Source organism: Lepidochelys kempii, chromosome 21, assembly GCF_965140285.1.
Source record: "Lepidochelys kempii isolate rLepKem1 chromosome 21, rLepKem1.hap1, whole genome shotgun sequence".
Classification (NCBI taxonomy): domain Eukaryota; kingdom Metazoa; phylum Chordata; order Testudines; family Cheloniidae; genus Lepidochelys; species Lepidochelys kempii.
In genome coordinates this window covers 15,790,833-15,808,050 of record NC_136400.1, presented here as the reverse complement: position 1 = coordinate 15,808,050, position 17,218 = coordinate 15,790,833, and the positions used below count along the sequence as shown (strand labels likewise).

At 49.5% G+C, this 17,218-nt stretch overlaps 1 protein-coding gene across 15 annotated transcripts in view; it reads left to right on the top strand.

The window, feature by feature from the left end:
- Positions 1-879: 879 nt before the first annotated feature.
- Positions 880-17,218, top strand: part of PPP1R12B (protein phosphatase 1 regulatory subunit 12B) — a 178,579-nt gene continuing 162,240 nt past the window's right edge. For 11 of the 15 annotated variants that reach the window (XM_073319698.2, XM_073319695.2, XM_078849784.1 and 8 more), the window contains exon 1: positions 880-1,283. In XM_073319698.2, coding sequence (XP_073175799.1) covers positions 996-1,283 — 288 coding nt within the window. In that variant the 5' untranslated portion in view covers positions 880-995. The remainder of the gene's footprint in view (positions 1,284-17,218) is intronic. The other 4 variants (XM_073319696.2, XM_073319711.2, XM_073319706.2 and 1 more) reach the window with 3 other exon arrangements.

The following is a 17,218-nucleotide window of genomic DNA, read 5'->3' as shown; positions in this document are numbered from 1 at the left end:
TTATACACGTGCTTGTCTTTAAGCATGTGAGTATATCCTTCGGTTTCAATGGGACCACTCATGTGTAAAGTTAGGCAAGCACTTGCAGTTCAGCATCAACACTTCCGGACATTTGAATGCTTTAGGCCCTAATCCCGCAAATTTCAGTGGGCCCAGTAACGTGCTTAAGGTGCCACCTGTGCGGAAGTGTTTGCAGGCTCAAGGCCTACCTGTGCAGCCGGACAGGTGTTGCTTTTTAAAACACATTTAAAAATCTATTTCTGTGAGTTGCGCATAGAAAATCCGCAGCTGGGGACGGTCGCGGCAGGACACCGCCGAGGAGCCGAACTCCGATGCCAGGCTGCAGCAGAAGCCCCCGGGCTGCTACGGCTGTCGTGCAAAACCGGGGGGGGGGTTTCTTGGCACCCCTGCCCCCAGATATTGGGGGGGGGGCAGCCCAGTGGTTTGAGCCTTGGCCTGCTCCACCCAGGGCTGTGAGTTCAATCCTTGAGGGGGCCATTTCGGGATCTGGGGGGCAAAAACTGGGGACTGGCCCTGCTTTGGGCAGGGGGGAGGTGAGCTCCTGAGGCCCCTGATGGCTGCCACCATTCTCAGCCGCGGTACTCACCGGCCTGCACCAGGGGCCTTGCTCGCAGGACCCTCGTCCCGACCCGCACGACGGGGAAAGCGCTTCCGGTTCCGCAGGCTGCCCCGCCCCCTGCCCTGGCCTGCTTGGGATTCTGGGAGTTGTAGTCCGCGTGGGGGGGGGCGGGCGGGCGGTGCGCCGGCGGGCGGAGCGGAGGGGCGCGGCCCCGGGGCGCGGAGGATGCTGGGAGTGGTAGTCCGCTCAGGGCCGGCGGGAGGGGGGGGAACTACGTGTCCCGCGGTGCTTGAGGGCGGCGGCGCCTGCGCGCTGCGGCCCAGGAGTCGTAAACATGGCGGCGGGGGCGCTGCGCTCTCCTCCGGGGTGAAGCCCGCTGCGGTCCCTGCTCCTCAGTGCGGCGGCGGCGGCGGCGATGTCGGAGCCGGGGCACCTGGGGGTGAAGCGGGCCGAGTCGGCGCGGCTGCGGCGGGCCGAGCAGCTGCGGCGCTGGAAGGGCTCGCTGACCGAGCTGGAGCCGGGGGCGCCGGCGGGCGCCCGGGGCCGGCACCGCGGCGGGGGGGCGCCCCGCGTCCGCTTCGAAGAGGGCGCCGTGTTCCTGGCCGCCTGCTCCAGCGGCGACGCCGAGGAGGTGAAGCGCCTGCTGGCCCGCGGCGCCCGCGTCAACACGGCCAACGTGGACGGGCTGACAGCGCTGCACCAGGTACCGGGGCCGGACCCCTCCCGCCCCCGCCGGCCCGGACACTCCCCCCGGCCCGGACCCCTTCCCCCCCGGACCCCTCCCGCCCCCGCCGGCCCGGACACTCCCCCCGGCCCGGACCCCTTCCCCCCCGGACCCCTCCCGCCCCCGCCGGCCCGGACCCCTCCCGCCCCCCCCGGCCCGGACACTCCCCCCGGCCCGGACCCCTCCCGCCCCCGCCGGCCCGGACACTCCCCCCGGCCCGGACCCCTTCCCCCTCCCGCCCCCGCCGGCCCGGACACTCCCCCCGGCCCGGACCCCTTCCCCCTCCCGCCCCCCCCGGCCCGGACACTCCCCCCGGCCCGGACCCCTTCCCCCCCGGACCCCTCCCGCCCCCCCCGGCCCGGACCCCTTCCGCCCCCGCCGGCCCGGACACTCCCCCCGGCCCGGACCCCTTCCCCCCCGGACCCCTCCCGCCCCCGCCCGGCCCGGACACTCCCCCCGGCCCGGATCCCTTCCCCCCCGGACCCCTCCCGCCCCCGCCGGCCCGGCCCCCTCCCGCCCCCGCCGGCCCGGACACTCCCCCCGGCCCGGACCCCTTCCCCCCCGGACCCTTCCCGCCCCCGCCGGCCCGGACCCCTCCCGCCCCCCCCGGCCCGGACACTCCCCCCGGCCCGGACCCCTTCCCCCTCCCGCCCCCCCCGGCCCGGACCCCTTCCCCCTCCCGCCCCCCCCGGCCCGGACACTCCCCCCGGCCCGGACCCCTTCCCCCTCCCGCCCCCGTCGGCCCGGACACTCCCCCCGGCCCGGACCCCTTCCCCCCCGGACCCTTCCCGCCCCCGCCGGCCCTGACACTCCCCCCGGCCCGGACCCCTTCCCCCTCCCGCCCCCGCCGGCCCGGACACTCCCCCCGGCCCGGACCCCTTCCCCCCCGGACCCCTCCCGCCCCCGTCGGCCCGGACACTCCCCCCGGCCCGGACCCCTTCCCCCTCCCGCCCCCGCCGGCCCGGACACTCCCCCCGGCCCGGACCCCTCCCGCCCCCGCCGGCCCGGACACTCCCCCCGGCCCGGACCCCTTCCCCCCCGGACCCCTCCCGCCCCCGCCGGCCCGGACACTCCCCCCGGACCCCTCCCCCCGGCCCGGACACTCCCCCCGGCCCGGACCCCTTCCCCCCCCGGACCCCTCCCGCCCCCCCCGGCCCGGTCCGGACAACCCCCCCCCGGCCTGGACACCGGTCCGGACCCCTTCCCCCCCCCGGACCCCTCCCGCCCCCCCCCCCGGCCCGGACACTCCGCCCGGACCCCTTCCCCCCCCCGGACCCCTCCCGCCCCCGCCGGCCCGGACACTCCCCCCGGCCCGGACCCCTTCCCCATCCGGTCCTGACAACCTCCCCCGGCCTAGGCACCCCCCCCGCCCGGCACGGACCCCTTTCCCCTCCGGTCCTGACAACCCCCACCCCCTGCCCCGGTCCCCTTCCCCCCCGCCCCGGTCCTGACAACCCCCACCCCCCGGCCTGGACCCCTTCTCCCCCCGGTCCTGACAACCCTCCCCCGGCCTGGATACCGGTCCGGACTGCCCCGGGGCCTGGACCCCTTCCCTGCGCCCGGTCCTGACACCCGCCCCCCCTGGCCCGGACACTGGTCCGAACTGCCCCCTGGGACCGGACCCCTTCCCCGTGACCGGTTCTGACACCTCCCCCCCCCCGACCGGACACCGGCCTGGACTGCCCCCAGGACCGGATCCCTGTGCCTGATCACCCATTAAACTGACACCCCGGCAATGGACCCACATCCCTCCGGGAGAACCTCCCTCCCGCATCCCCATGGGACTGACACCAGCGAGACTTTCTCTCCCACCCTCCCTGGGCTGGCACTCCCCCCCCCCCCCCCACCACCACCACCCTGGGGCTGGACCCCTCGGATCTCTCCTGGGACTGGCACCTCCAGGGGGCCTTCCCTCTGCACCTCACCCCTGAATGATTCCCCCTCTGGGATTGGGATTCCCAAGGGACTTTGTTTCCCAGACTGCTCTGGACTTATCCTCATGGCGCCACCCCACACTGATCTCCCCCACCCACCCCCAGGGCTGTCACCTCCTGCCCTGGTAGGTGGTCTGTTCCACTCCCCAGGGGCCAGGACCTCTTAGGCTTGATGCCTACTTTCGTGTGGCTGACTCCTGGGAGACATGCTGCTTTTGCCCTGGGCATTACCCAGGTGGCGGTATCTGAGAGGTGGCTTCCCTGACAAGGGCAGGGTAATTGCTACCTCCCATCCTCACAGACAGGTACTTGGCTCTTCACAGCCTTATATCAAGTACGAGCTGTGGAGATGGGAGGTAGTAAGGGTCAAGGGGTGCTGTCCCATCACCTTCCTGGCTGGGGTGGTTGACACCTTCACCAGGTAATACATCTGGTAGCTCTTCCTCAGGTAATTGTATATAAGGACACCTCATTCCCTGAAACAAAATCTGCCCCATCAACTTCCTGTGTCAAGTAATCTTCGCTGCGCTGCATAATGTAATAACCTTCCTCCAGGCTATTGACCAGATCAAGATAATCATCTCCTTCTCTTCCCCGCACCTTGCCTCTTACAGTCCCACGCTGGAATAACTACTGATCACTGCCCAGCACTATGTGAAAAGAATCCTCCTTGCTCATCAAATTTCATTCTTCCCTGATTTAATGTTCTCCTTGCAGCAGGTTACTCCCTGCCATGCTACTATTCACTTTCTATATCTTACACTACATTGCCTTCCTTCCCCCAATAACAGCCACGTGGTTTTTCTTTCCACCAGTAACAAACAAACAAACAAACAAAGGGGTTCTCCCTCCCCAAGAACCCAGGAGGAGAAGAAAATAAGACTGTAGAGACTTGGCTCAGTCCACTCTCTTTTCCTCTTGGTTTGGGGGAGGGTATCACTGAGGAGAAAGAAAACAAAGCTTTCAAATATCTTGTCAGTTTCTTGCAGGAGAGGGAAAGATTAGATTGGCCATTGTTACCTGCAATACATATATCTGCTTCTTAAGATGTTTACAAAGTGAAATAATCAAGGCTTTGGTGTGAGAGAGGTCCATTTTGCATATCTTTCTCTGTCAGCACCTACAGAAGGGACCCTATAGCATCTAGTGCAATAATATACTGCCTGCTCTGGCTATTTTTAAAAATCAGACAGTTTGATTATTGTAAAATCTCTCAAAGAAATAGAGCAGCTAAATGAACGAAATAGAGTCCTGGCCTGTCCAGTCTTGCCCCAGACAGAGAAATTGACAACTCTGATTTCTTGAAACTTTATGTATAGAAACTGTTTCAGCTCTAAGACTGTGTTTTTCATGTCTAGAAATTACTACTGTACTTGGAAAACTTGGGGGCTGCCATTTTTGCAAGGTCAAAACAGGCTCTTGTCTGCCTCCTCATATCTCCCATGTGGGAGTTGTCCTGATACTTCTGACTTCCAAAACTTTTTTTTTTGGCAACCTTTGCAGAGACCACAAGGTGCCAGAGTCTCAGATAAGCAACATGGATTCTATTAATATAAATCCAAATATACTGCAAACTACGCAAAAGTAACCTTAGAGGCTACCCTTAAAATGTCAAAATCTTGGAAATTCAGAATCAAGCCCAATTCATCCCTTAGCTTATGCTGTGCCTATGTAATGCAATGTGTTATGTGATCTAGTGTATTAATGTCAGATCTGTGGTACCCTGGTACAACAGTGAGGCAGCTATATGTTTAAAATGACTGGCAAGGAACTTAGCATCTGAAATTACAGCTGGTTGCTTTTGTCAGTGAAGTCAGGTTTATTTTAAATTGTATTTAAAAGTTCTTGTTTCTTACTGAGACCTTGTAGACTAAATATCACTGCATTAGATTTTTGTGGTCAAGTGATAAAACCTTGACATTATGGTTTTTTAAAAAAATATACTGACTACTGTGGCACAAAAAAGCAACAGTCGTTGAGTCGTATAGTAGCTTCTGTCTTAGTTTGGTTAGTATTGTGAACTGAAATACTTGGGACACCTAGCTACTTGTTCAAGGAATGTGACCCTTTCTGATCTGGATGTAGGCTGTGGTCTGCATTCATATTTCCTCATGACCAAAGGTGTCATGCTTTATCCTTATTAGCCCGTCTTATTAGCATATGTCATGACATATCCTTATTAGCCCGTCTCCTCCTCTGGGCCAGTTTGATTGCTTGAGTGTACAGTATTAAAGGAGCGTTGTAGCTTTGGTATTGTGGAAAACGCCAATTGACAATGTACTGAAAATTCATAATTCACATTCTTCTGATGAGTTGTACCTCATAAACTTTATAACTTTTGTACTTCTACTTTAATTATCTGGGTAATAATAATGGATAATCCCATGGACTCTAGCAACAACCGTAATATAAGTAGCTATTGAAGAGTTTAGGGTGTAAAAAGTATTTGATAGAGGAAAATTTAATTACTGGTGGATGTAGCATGGTAGATTTGGAAGGAGAGGTTCTCTTGGAGTCCAAGATGGAATTGTTGCCACAGTTCGAGGAAATTATTATGTCACCTTGCTGACACTTGCAATACAGACCTCCAAGAAAACCTTGTAATTAAGCAGCTCGATACTTATCAGAGTTTTCAGACCCTGATGATAAATTCTTTCTACCATGAGATCAGATTTATTGAATGAGGGACCAGCGATCAGCAGACAGCACCCAAATTTCAATTTGTATACGGAAAGGATTCTATCTTAGCGACTAACAAAGTGTTGGATAACACAGTGAAGAATAACAGTTAGAGCGTGATATTGTAAACTGTTAACTCATCATAAGAATAGTTCTTAGACATGTGAGTAGTCAAACTGAAGCAAATGAGACTACACAAGTGTAAGGCTTAATTGTGTAAGTAAAGATTTGCAGGAAGGGAGGTGATATTTTGAATGCTAATAAACTTGGCACTAATTTCCCCCCTCCCGCATTAGAGTATTGTGGGTTTTCACTGTGATGCCAGACTAAACATTCTTGTATATATTATGAATTCATGGAACGCTGTTTATATATGATAAAGTTGATGCTGACTGATGTAAAACATGTTGCACCTGACAAATTTATATCAAATGATAATGCATATAACCTTAAATATATCTGAAAATCTGAGTGATGGTGTGTTGGTATTGAGTGTATGGGTCACAGGATGTTTTCTTTCCTCTTTGGAAGATGACACTCTGGATAGTGTAAAGCCATCCCTCAAAGCCAAAGTAAGTTGAAAGGCCTGACAAACTGCTAGTGTGTTGATAAAAGCTGCAACAAATAGACTATAATACAGTCTGAATATTTCTGTAATACTGTTGTTGTTTTTACTGGAATTAAAAACATATCACTTGTAAAACCAAATGGCTACATAAAGAGGAAAGGGGTTCTGTTAAATGGAACAAGTCTGCTTGTTGCTGGGGTGGTTGGTAGGAAATGTTTTCTTTTCCATTAAAGCAAGTACGTTTAGGCAAACGAGGTGCTTGTGTTCAAGGAGTTAAGATGAGACTTTTGGTACAAACAGAGGTTTGCCTAATTCAGAAATTCTCAAACTTTAGCAACCTGAGGACCCACATTTTGTTTTAAAATTTTTTGAGGACCCCCAAACTGGCTTCTAATTTTCCCCTGGGGTGCTCAACCCCTGCTCAGCCCGAGGTCCCACTCATCTCCACCTCTTCCCCCAAGGCCCCACCTCTTCCTGCACCTGCTCCACCCCTACCCCTCTTCTTCCCCATCTCTTTCCTCCTCTGAGCGCACCCCATCCCCGCTCCTCCCAGCGCCTCCTGCACACCGCTGAACAGCTGTTCTGTGGTGTGTAGGAGGCACTGGGGTGGGGGCGAGAGGAGTTGCAGTGGGGTCAGCGGCCTCAGACATGACTTGCGGACACCCAGGGGTTCATGGACCCCAGTTTGAGAACTGCTGGTAGTTCTTTGGTTTACACAAGTTAAGAATGGTGAGTTTAAACTTTCTGCCATTTCATTCTTGCGTGATTTTACATTTTCATATATCAAATGTCACAGGCCACACAATAATATTGGTTTAGTTTCACTGGAAGCACGCGGTGGCTTCACACACTTTATTGCTTTCATACAGAGTAAATTTGAAGCATCTTTCACTTTTCCATTTGGCTAGCCATAGCTATTGGTCTCCTCTTCCATAAATGACAGGTTTCAGAGTAACAGCCGTGTTAGTCTATATTCGCAAAAAGAAAAGGAGGACTTGTGGCACCTTAGAGACTAACCAATTTATTTGAGCATAAGCTTTTGTGAGCTACAGCTCACTTTATCGGATGCGTACTGTGGAAACTGCAGAAGACATTATATACATGGTCTCTGTGTATGTACTCCTTTTCTTCTTCCATAAGTGTTTCACCCAGTTTTTCTAAGAAAAATTATATATTTACTTTGGAAGATCTACTCTTTGCTATATAACTGTGAAATTGTATTTTGAAAATGACCTTTGAAATTACAAATGGCATCACAGAGCCTCCAGCTGGTGGTGGCCATCTTTCTGAGAAGTGTCATGTGTGGTATGTGAGCCTGATCCGAGAGCCAAATTCTGCTCTCAGATATTTATGCTGTAACTCAAAGTAGACTTCAGTTGAAGTTGTGCACTTAGCCCAATGACCATAAAGCTGTTTTTGGGTTAACATCAGCCAAACTCACCATGTAAACCTTCGGTAGCTTTATGTGTGTTCAACATAAAAATTCTTGCTATGATGGTTTTTAGTATTTTTAAGCAGGATGGAAAGTAGTTTAGTATCTCTGATGTAATGTCTGCAAACAGCTGGTGTCATTAACTTATCAGCAAACCCTCCATTTCAGCTGGAGAAACAGAAATACCAATTTCAGTTAGACTTTATTTTCAAATAGTTTAGGTTCAAAACTATTTGTGGTGAGTGAGAGGTAGGACTCAGCATCAATTTCTGCAAAACTTTAAACTTTCTTTAAAAACCAATGTTTCTAGTTCTCCTTGTTGTGAAGACAGCTTTCTGACCGTAGGCACCATTGCGTGGTTTTGGGTCTTGTAGGCATCCCCAGTGCCTGTGCTAATCTTCCCCAGAACTTGGCCAAGCAGCAGCAGCAGAGTGAAATTAAGACTTTAGCACTTTCATTGCTGCCATTCAGAATCCTGAGGGCATTAATGGAACTCAAGTTTTGGGCAGACTTTATGCTGTAGCTGTTTAGGAGAACTCTGAGCAGCAGCGGACACTGGCGCTGTTCACGAGGGGAGTGCAGTTCAAAGGGGAGCCCAAAAATTCGAGATGATGGGAAAGGTAATGTAATGAAGACACCTCCTGCTTCTCGCAGCAGCCAGGAGGCTCTCAAGGGGAGGTATGTACGAAGTAGTGAAGGGTATATTTGGCTAAGTATTCAGACGTCACATTTGCATGTTCTGTTTTGGCCTGCACACCTTTAAATTTAGTTTTGCCTATACATCCAGCTTAATATCATTTACGTTTAGGTGGCTCTATCACTGAAACATAATCAATTCCTACAAGTCAGAGGACTGGTTTGTTAGTCAAGGTGAAACATACCTGTGCCATCACACCTCCACAAAGCCACTGCTCCAAGCTGTGCTTCGAGCAATTTAAACTAAATAGTGCTGTACTGGTTGTACTCTACTTAATTATAACATTGTTCATCAAATTTCTATTTGATAAATTGTTAAAAATATAACTTACTACTAGAGCTGGTTGAATAGTAGGAAAAAAATGTGTCTGATTTGATATCTCTTACTGCTGTTCATCAGACAATATATTCTCCAAGTGCTGTTTGAGCAGCTGTGGAGAGAGCTGAATACCCCAGAGATGTATTGGTCGGACAAATTAATTGGACAAAGACTGAGGAAATGTGAAGAAGAATCACTGAATGCTTTGTGACCAATTCACTCAATTTCTTTTGCTTTTGGAATACTTTTTTCCCTTTCTGCATTCACTCCACATCTTCTTTACTTTGCTATGTTAAATCATGATCAGGCCTTTTTTTTTTTTTTTTTTAAGAGCTGTCTTCAGTCCCTTACACTTGCCTCCGTACACTTGTATATGTGCCCACAAGTAGGGCTTGGAATTGTGCTTGGCACTTAACCACATACTGAAACCAAACTGGGAACTCCCTGAACAGAGGAGACATTGCCAGTGAGAAGCCAATACTCTTTCTCCCCCATCTACTAGGGAATTCCTACCAGGGTGCTTTTCTTGGCTCTTCTTCAGGGGCAGCATATTTTATATCATTCTCTAGCTAGTAAGTGTTAAATTTTGAAGCCAGCCCTCATACCCTGTATCCAGCTGCTGAAAGATAGGGGGTAGAGACATCCTTTGTAGTCCCATTCCCCCCTACTCTGTTGCACCCCCAGTTTACTTGCTGGGAGGAAGATGGGCAGGGGTATCTCTATTCCTTCTCCAGCATACTGACACCAGTATTGGGGGAGGTCCATCTATGCTACTTCCTTTTCCAGCCTCCATTCAGCCCTCAATAGTAAATAGATGCACTGTCTGTTTCTGTTGCTGCTGCTGCTGCTCAGAGCTTTCCCAAGCAGGAACAAGGTGAAATTGACGAGATTTTTTTTGGTCAGTTTCACTGCCATCCCCACCTTTCTCAGTAGCAGCTCTGAAAACTGACCAGTAGAGCCCTGCGTGGTTGCAAAATTTGTATGCATGTCGGATCCGCATATGGATATGTGGATATCTGCGGATATAAAGCAGACATCCATGAATTTACAGGGTTCTACTGACAAGACTCTGGTCCCTGACGTCTACTGCTGCTTCAGAAAGCTCGGAGCAGTAGCAGTAAGGCTGTCTGCAGATTTCAGAAGAGGAGCACTGTATTTGTTCACACTCAAATAATGCTTGGAAATTTACTTTCACCACTATAAATTATTTTATAAATGAAAGCTTGGATTCTGCAGGAAGCATTCTTTTTGCCTGTGGCAAATAAACCTTTAAGGTGCTGGGTGGGTGTAACAGTACTGTGCCCTGATATGAAGACACATTCAAGGCCTTATAACTGACCTGTGTAAATACTGCTGCAGTTGAAAAAGCTCCTTATGCCAGCAGATGATATAGGAATCTTGCATAAAACCGTGTTGTGTGGCGCTTCTCACACTGAATATCTAGAGTGCTCTGCCGATCTACAGCTATGTCATAGCACATCTGAAGCCTGAGCTATAGGAACCAGTTGGAAGGTTAGGGATGGTATTTGAATGCAGAGTTGTGTTGCTGTTAAAGCCGGAATGAGATTACCATAAATTCTATAACATGAAATAGGCAGCAGTCTCTGTGATAAACTTCCAAGACTAGTGTTCAGTTTATATTTTTGAAGGGTAACGAAGAGGGCTAGAAGAAAAGGAGTACTAGTGGCACCTTAGAGACTAACCAATTTATTTGAGCATAAGCTTTCGTGAGCTAGAGACTCTTTTGAAAGTGCCGATTAGGTGGAGTGTGGCTCATATGGCACTCACCAGGGTTCTCACAGAGGCCATAACACATCGAGATCATCACTAACCCCTAAAAAATGTAGCACTTCAACTTGATAAAAATAGTCCCATGATCTAGTTCTCCATTGAGGATAAGTGCCTGCAGCAGGTCTGAAAAGCTGGTGTGGTAGAAGTATGTGTATTAGAACAATTGTCAAAGTGAAACACCACGCAAATAAGTTTTTTTTTTTAACTACAAGCTTTCCAAGATAATTCTCTTCTGGGTTAGGGGTGAGAGGGTGGAGTTACACATGCTATAACTTATGCGGAAAAAAGCCTTTTTCAGAGGACTGGGGTAGGGTGTAACTCAAAACAGAAATGGAGGACCCTTTAAGGAATATTTTGTTGTTTTTCTCAAGAACAAAATCCTCCATGCAATGAATGAAGCTGCTTGGCCTAGTGGTGATGATACAACTTTAACATGCTGAAGGAACTAATTCTGATTCCAGGGATCTGGGTTTGGAGTTAATTTCAAATATTCCCCGATGGTAGGCACAGCAGGGGTATGCTAGGAGGTGCACTCTTGCAATCGCTTTCCCTGGACTGCAGATTCACAGGAACCTGTATGAACTTGACAAATCCCAGAGCCCTTGTTGTGGGACTCATTCTGTACCTTCAGCTGAAAGGGTGTACAAATAACCTGTCTAGTGGTAGCTTTGTGCAGACCCATAGGGGAGCATTTGTAGGCTCTTACCTGATAACTAAAAAACCTTGAAAATGGAGGGGAAGGGAGATTGCCCTGCCCCAAATCATCCCTGTGCCTACAACCATCAGTGTCTTTCAGAGCTTGGAGGTTTCCTAGGACACTTATATTTACCCCTCAATACCCTGTAGAGCTTATGGATGCCTCAATGTTCCTTCCTCCCTCTTTCTGTGTAACTCCTGAGAAGCACAGAAGGGCAGAATAGGAAGTCTGCTAATGTGCATCTGTTGATGTGAAGTAACAGTGCTCCTTGTGTGTAGCGGTTGCAGAGTTCTCTATTGCATGCCAATAGGCAAGCTGCTGTGGAAGGTGCTGGTTTTGTTGGGCTCCTGAATTCATTGGACTGTGCTGTTTTCCTATATCAGGAGCCATTTAAATGATAAAAATCACAACTCCAGTGTTCAAAACTTCGGCATTTGATCTTCTGTTTTGTAATGTATGCAAGATTTACAAATGGATACTAATTGTGTTCTTTAGGGGGGGAAATCTTGTGCCAAGGCCTCTGTTTAGATTTAAATCCACTTCAAGTTTCAGGTGTTAGAACAGATGTTTGTAAGTTAAGTTCTGAAATATTTTACACCCAGTCCTAAAAATTCAAGAGTCATTTCAACTCCTTGGTCACAGAGTGGACTTATTTGAAACTATGTAGAAAAGTAAATCTTTACCCTAAAAGCAAATGTTGTAACTTTGGTCTTGGTACTCTTTGTTTTCACTCTTAACAAAGGGATTTAAATCCTGCTGTAACTGGAAAAATTGAACCTCACCCCTATCTTTGAGTTTCACTCCTAACATGTCCACAATACAATAAGCTGACCTTGCAGAGGGACACTGGAACAACTTCGGTTTTGCTTTTCCAGGATTCAGGCTTGGTCGTAAATCTTTGTGAAATGTACAGAATGTGGAATGACCACCTGCCATTAGCCTTTTCTGTGTCATTGCCTTTTCAGGCTAAAACTAAACCTGGCCCCACTCTGATACTTTGAGCAGCAAAGTTGATCTGACATTGCAATCGCTCAGCATCCATTTCCAGACTCTGTCTGAAGCTACCTCCTATTTATAATTTGTTGTTCGCTGCTGCCTTCCAGGCTGTTAGTGTTGCTTCTCTGCAAAGTTCAGTTTGGTTTGGAAAGGGGTGATATGAATAACTTCAAAATTCTAAGGTCTGGACAGTCGAACTATCGGTGATTTTAAAACTGACTTAGTTAAACTGGTGTAACGTTGTGCGTGGGCACGCTGTTGGTTTATCTGTGTAGTTTGTGTCATACAAGCACAAGCTAAACCAATATAAATCAATTTTAAACCAACGGCGTGCCCCCACTCAAGGTTGCACAAGAGTAATTAAAGTGATTTAAAATTATACTGGTGCAACCCATGTGTAAACAAGTTTAAGAATCCCAGACATAATAAAAGGTATTTTTCACCTGGCCTGGTCAAGATTAGAATGTATGCAAGGGTTGGTTAGTCTGCCCCAATCAGAGGTTGTGGGGGATTTCATCATGTGTTCACTCTCCATATATTGAATAAAAGGTGCACTCAATTGTCTGACAAATTAAAGTCTGTGTAGGAGCAGATATGTTGACTAGGAGCTTGGATTTTCTCCTTTGGTGGAATATCATGTAGTTCAGTGAACCTTGGCCCTTCCAGTCTATTTTGTGTTCTCTTAAGTTTTCCTTGTGGCTTGTTTAAGCAAGTTGTACTACTTAAGCTGTATCAGTATAGTTAAAAGAAAAGGAGGACTGGTGGCACCTTAGAGACGAACCAATTTATTTGAGCATGAGCTTTCGTGAGCTACAGCTCACTTCATCGGATGCATTCAGTGGAAAATACAGTGAGGAGATTTAAATATGCACAGACCATGAAAAAATACACATTGTAAGGAGAGCGATCACTTAAGATGAGCTATTACCAGCAGGAGAGTGGGGTGGGGGGAGAGAAAACCTTTTGAAGTGATAATCAAGGTGGGCCATTTCCAAGGGTTTGAATTTGAATCCAGGGAACCAATTGGTGGTGAGGGAAATGGTCAGTGAAAATGCAGATGACCTGGCTTGCAGGGGGTAGGAGCTGCTAGGCTCAGGCTACCTGCCTGCCTGTAACCAGACCCCTGGGGCTCCCCACCCCCCTTGCACACCGGAGAGGGGGCTCATGCTGGTTAAAGCAGAACGAGCCCCATTGTGGATGCAATTATATTGGTAAAAAAACTGCTCATAGTGGTATAGCTTACTCCCATCCAGGAAGAGAAATTCTAGGCATCTGTATATCAGCATAACTGCATCCATCCTAGGGCTTCTGCTGGTATAACTGTTTCAGGAAAATTTGCACCTCCGTGGAAAATTATACTGGTGCAACTTTCAAGTGTACTTGGTGTGGAGGAACACAGCCATCATGGCCTACCGTGCTGCTTCTGTAAAAGGCATAGAACTTCGTTCAGATATCACCAGGTAGAGGTGTTGCTGGAAGGTAGCTGAAACGGTAATGAACCGTAGGGAAAAAAGCCAACTTGTATCCAAAGGATTTTAACAAATTGCCAGTTATGTTAGTGTATGTTCACGCTCTGCATGTCAGCTCCTCCCAGCTCCTGTGTTTTCATACCATACCACATCCTTAGGGAGATGATGTAGCTGCATTGAGGCCCCCAGCCTCCCAAGCTGAGGAGGTGCTGCTATTCTACTTCTTTACCACGGAGCTAGCTTTTAGAGGGGTCTGTGAATCAAACCTCATGAACTAGCTCTATAGCAGGAGGGGCTCATCTTCAGACCCTACATCAAATTAGCCCAGCAGTATGTTTAAAATAATGATACTTAGCACTTTACGTCTTCAAAGCCCCTCCCAGCCGGTTACAAGACCAAGAATTGAGTGCATGTGAAGCGTGTCCAGGATTTGAAATTCAGGAAAAAAAATTGACAATTGAAGAAGTATTACCCCAATCATTTCATTCAGGGCTTAGGAATACCTGATTTGGTTTGTCTGATCAGTAACACTCTGTCATGATCATCATCCTTTGTAGACCTTGCATTTTAGCAGACTGCATTGTACTGCTCTGGAAAAGTCCATCGATGTAGGAGGCAATATTTTCAAATAACACTTCAGTAGCCTAAATACATGAAAATCACTGGAGTAGGAAGTCCTCTCTCCTCTCGCTCTACTGAACGCAATGCCCCACCCTGGTGCTAGATGGTGGCTTGCTGCTTGTGAAGCTTCTGTCAGATACAACGTAAAGACAAAACCCTGAATATTTGCAATCTTGAAGTGTCAATGAAACTCTTCATAAAAGGGGGGTGTTGTGTCCAAATCTCAGTTTAGGTGATTGCACTCTGCTTGTTCCCCTTCGCCCTCTCCCCTCCTCCCCGATTCACTTGCAGCTCCACAGTTGCAAGGTTGCGGTGGGCTGTTAGATAATCGTCCTGTTTCACTGCAGCAGTGACTGCACTGCTGTCATGAGTAAACTGATCCCTTTACCTGTCTGCCTGAGTGTCACAAAACCTGCTGTTGGCTGAGCACTTCGGGGGCTTAGCTAGAAGGCTCTAGACAAGTACTGTATGTCGCAGTTACTGTATGCCTTGCATTTCCCTCCTTGCTGCCTTGTTTCCTGAGCTTGCTCTTTCTCCAGCACTGCCAGAATGACTCAATTAGATACTCCACTGGTCAGGTAATGCTAATGCTCTACTGGAAGAATGCCTGAAAGATACTGCCAGCTACATGCTTTAGAGCTACTTTGCCAACCCTCCGAAGGCAGCAGCCTTGCCTCTGAGTCATCGCAAGCACTCTTTCTGCATGTGTGTGCTTGAGTGGTCTCGCTTGAGATGATATAGAGAAACGTGCTCTCTGCCCTTTCCATAGAAAATCTCATGTGTCTGAGGTGATTAGGTGTCTGAATTGCGCAACTTCTGCAGGCTGTGATTTCCTTATCCTGTGGAGACCTCACAAACAGCCGCACATGTCCTCGTTACCACCGGGCAGGTGAGTGTCATTCCTCTTTAGTTGGGCTTCACTATCATTGCAGTTTTCTCAGAAAGCAGTCTCGCCTTTGCTTGCCGGCTTAGCTAGCATGATCATATTACACCTGCACTGAGTTCTTTGTTGACTCACTAAGCTGGCACTGTTGATCCTAAAGCCCTTATCTGTATGTGCGGCTGTGTTTGAAATGTCCTTCCTGAGCATTTTTCTCATGGGCATTTCTACCCAAATACCACTTCTGTGAAAGTTCCCCACCATCTCATCGTAACTGGTAGGCAATCTTGCCTTTGCCCTGGATGACCCTAGGTATGGAATTTCCTTCCCACTTTCTCTCTGTAAACCACACGGTCCACATCCTCCCATACCTGTATTCCACATGGTTGTGAGTAACCACTGGTAGTTCCATGTTTGTTTGTTTTTTTTTATGACAGTTTGAAGAAGATGGTCTCTGATCTTTATTTAAGATAGTTTGCTGTTGATCTCTCCCAGTAGACTGGATGGGTGGGCTTTATAAATGAAACTCTATTAAATGAGTTAATTGTGCTGCTGGGTAGACCTAGGGTTGCCAACTTTCTAATCACACAAAACCAAATACCCATGACCCGCCCCTTCTCTGAGGCTCCACCCGTGACCTGCTCTGCCCCTTCTCCAAGGGGACCCCCCCCTTCATCCCCACTCCCTGGGGCAGGGGATTGGGGAGGGCTCCAGCTGGGGGTGTGGGCTCTGGGGTGGGGTTGGGGGTGAGGGGTTTGAGTGCAGCAGGGGACTCCTGGGCTGGGGTAGGGGGTTGGGGTGCGGGGTCCCACTGGTGCTTACCGCAGCTCCGAGGAAGCGGCTGCCAGGTCCCTGCGGACTCTAAGCACATGGGCGGCCGGGCAGCTCTGCGATGCGTGCTGCCTTTGTGCCCGCAGGTGACTCCCCACACAGCTGCCATTGGTCGTGGTTCCCGGCCAATGGGAGCTGCGGAACCTCCACTCTGCGTAGGAGCAGCGTGCAGAGCCTCCCTGGCCAACCATGTGCCTAGGGCCCACAGGGACCAGGCAGCCGCTTCTGGGAGCCTTGGGCTCCCACTGTGCCACCGACTGGACTTTTAATGGGCCATTTGGTGGTGCTGACAGGATCCCCCCAAGGTCCCTTTTCAACCGGGCATTCCAGTCGAAAACTGGACCCCTGGCAACCCTAGTGCTACCCCTTATTCCAAGTGTATGAGTTTAAAGTTCAGAGCATATTGCAAGGATTATTTAGATCCCAAGTGGCTATGGAAATACCGACATGTATGCCTAAATATTGTGCATTATATACCATGGCCATTTCAAGCCCTATTGGCTTGTCTTCAGTAGACAAACCGATCAGTGCCATGGCATCTAATTTTAACTTGGAAACCTGTTAATCCTTAAGAAAACTGCTTAAATTAGCAGGAGGTGGACAGGGAACAAAGAATGGACTTTGTCTGCAGTAGTTGGGAATAAATCCATGTATGCTGACACACTGTAGCTAGACTTCTGTAAATTGTGCTATTTATAAAACTTCTCTTTCCACTGCTGCCCTATACAAAATTAAAAACTGCTACTTAAAGGAAAAAGGCTGGTCTCTTAATGTAATTTGTTTCCAAGGCTAATCTTATTAAACAGGAATATTGTAATGGTAAAGCCATATGCATTGTATAGCCCAGCATGTTCTAAGCTGTGGAAAATCCAATGTTGCAGCAGGATGTCTGCCTTGATCTTGGAACAACGATGTCCCTTTAAAAAGTTTTTTTTTAAATACAGATTTTAATCTAGGCTCTTAGAGTAATGCAAGCAGTTGTGATGCCAAAAACATGATCA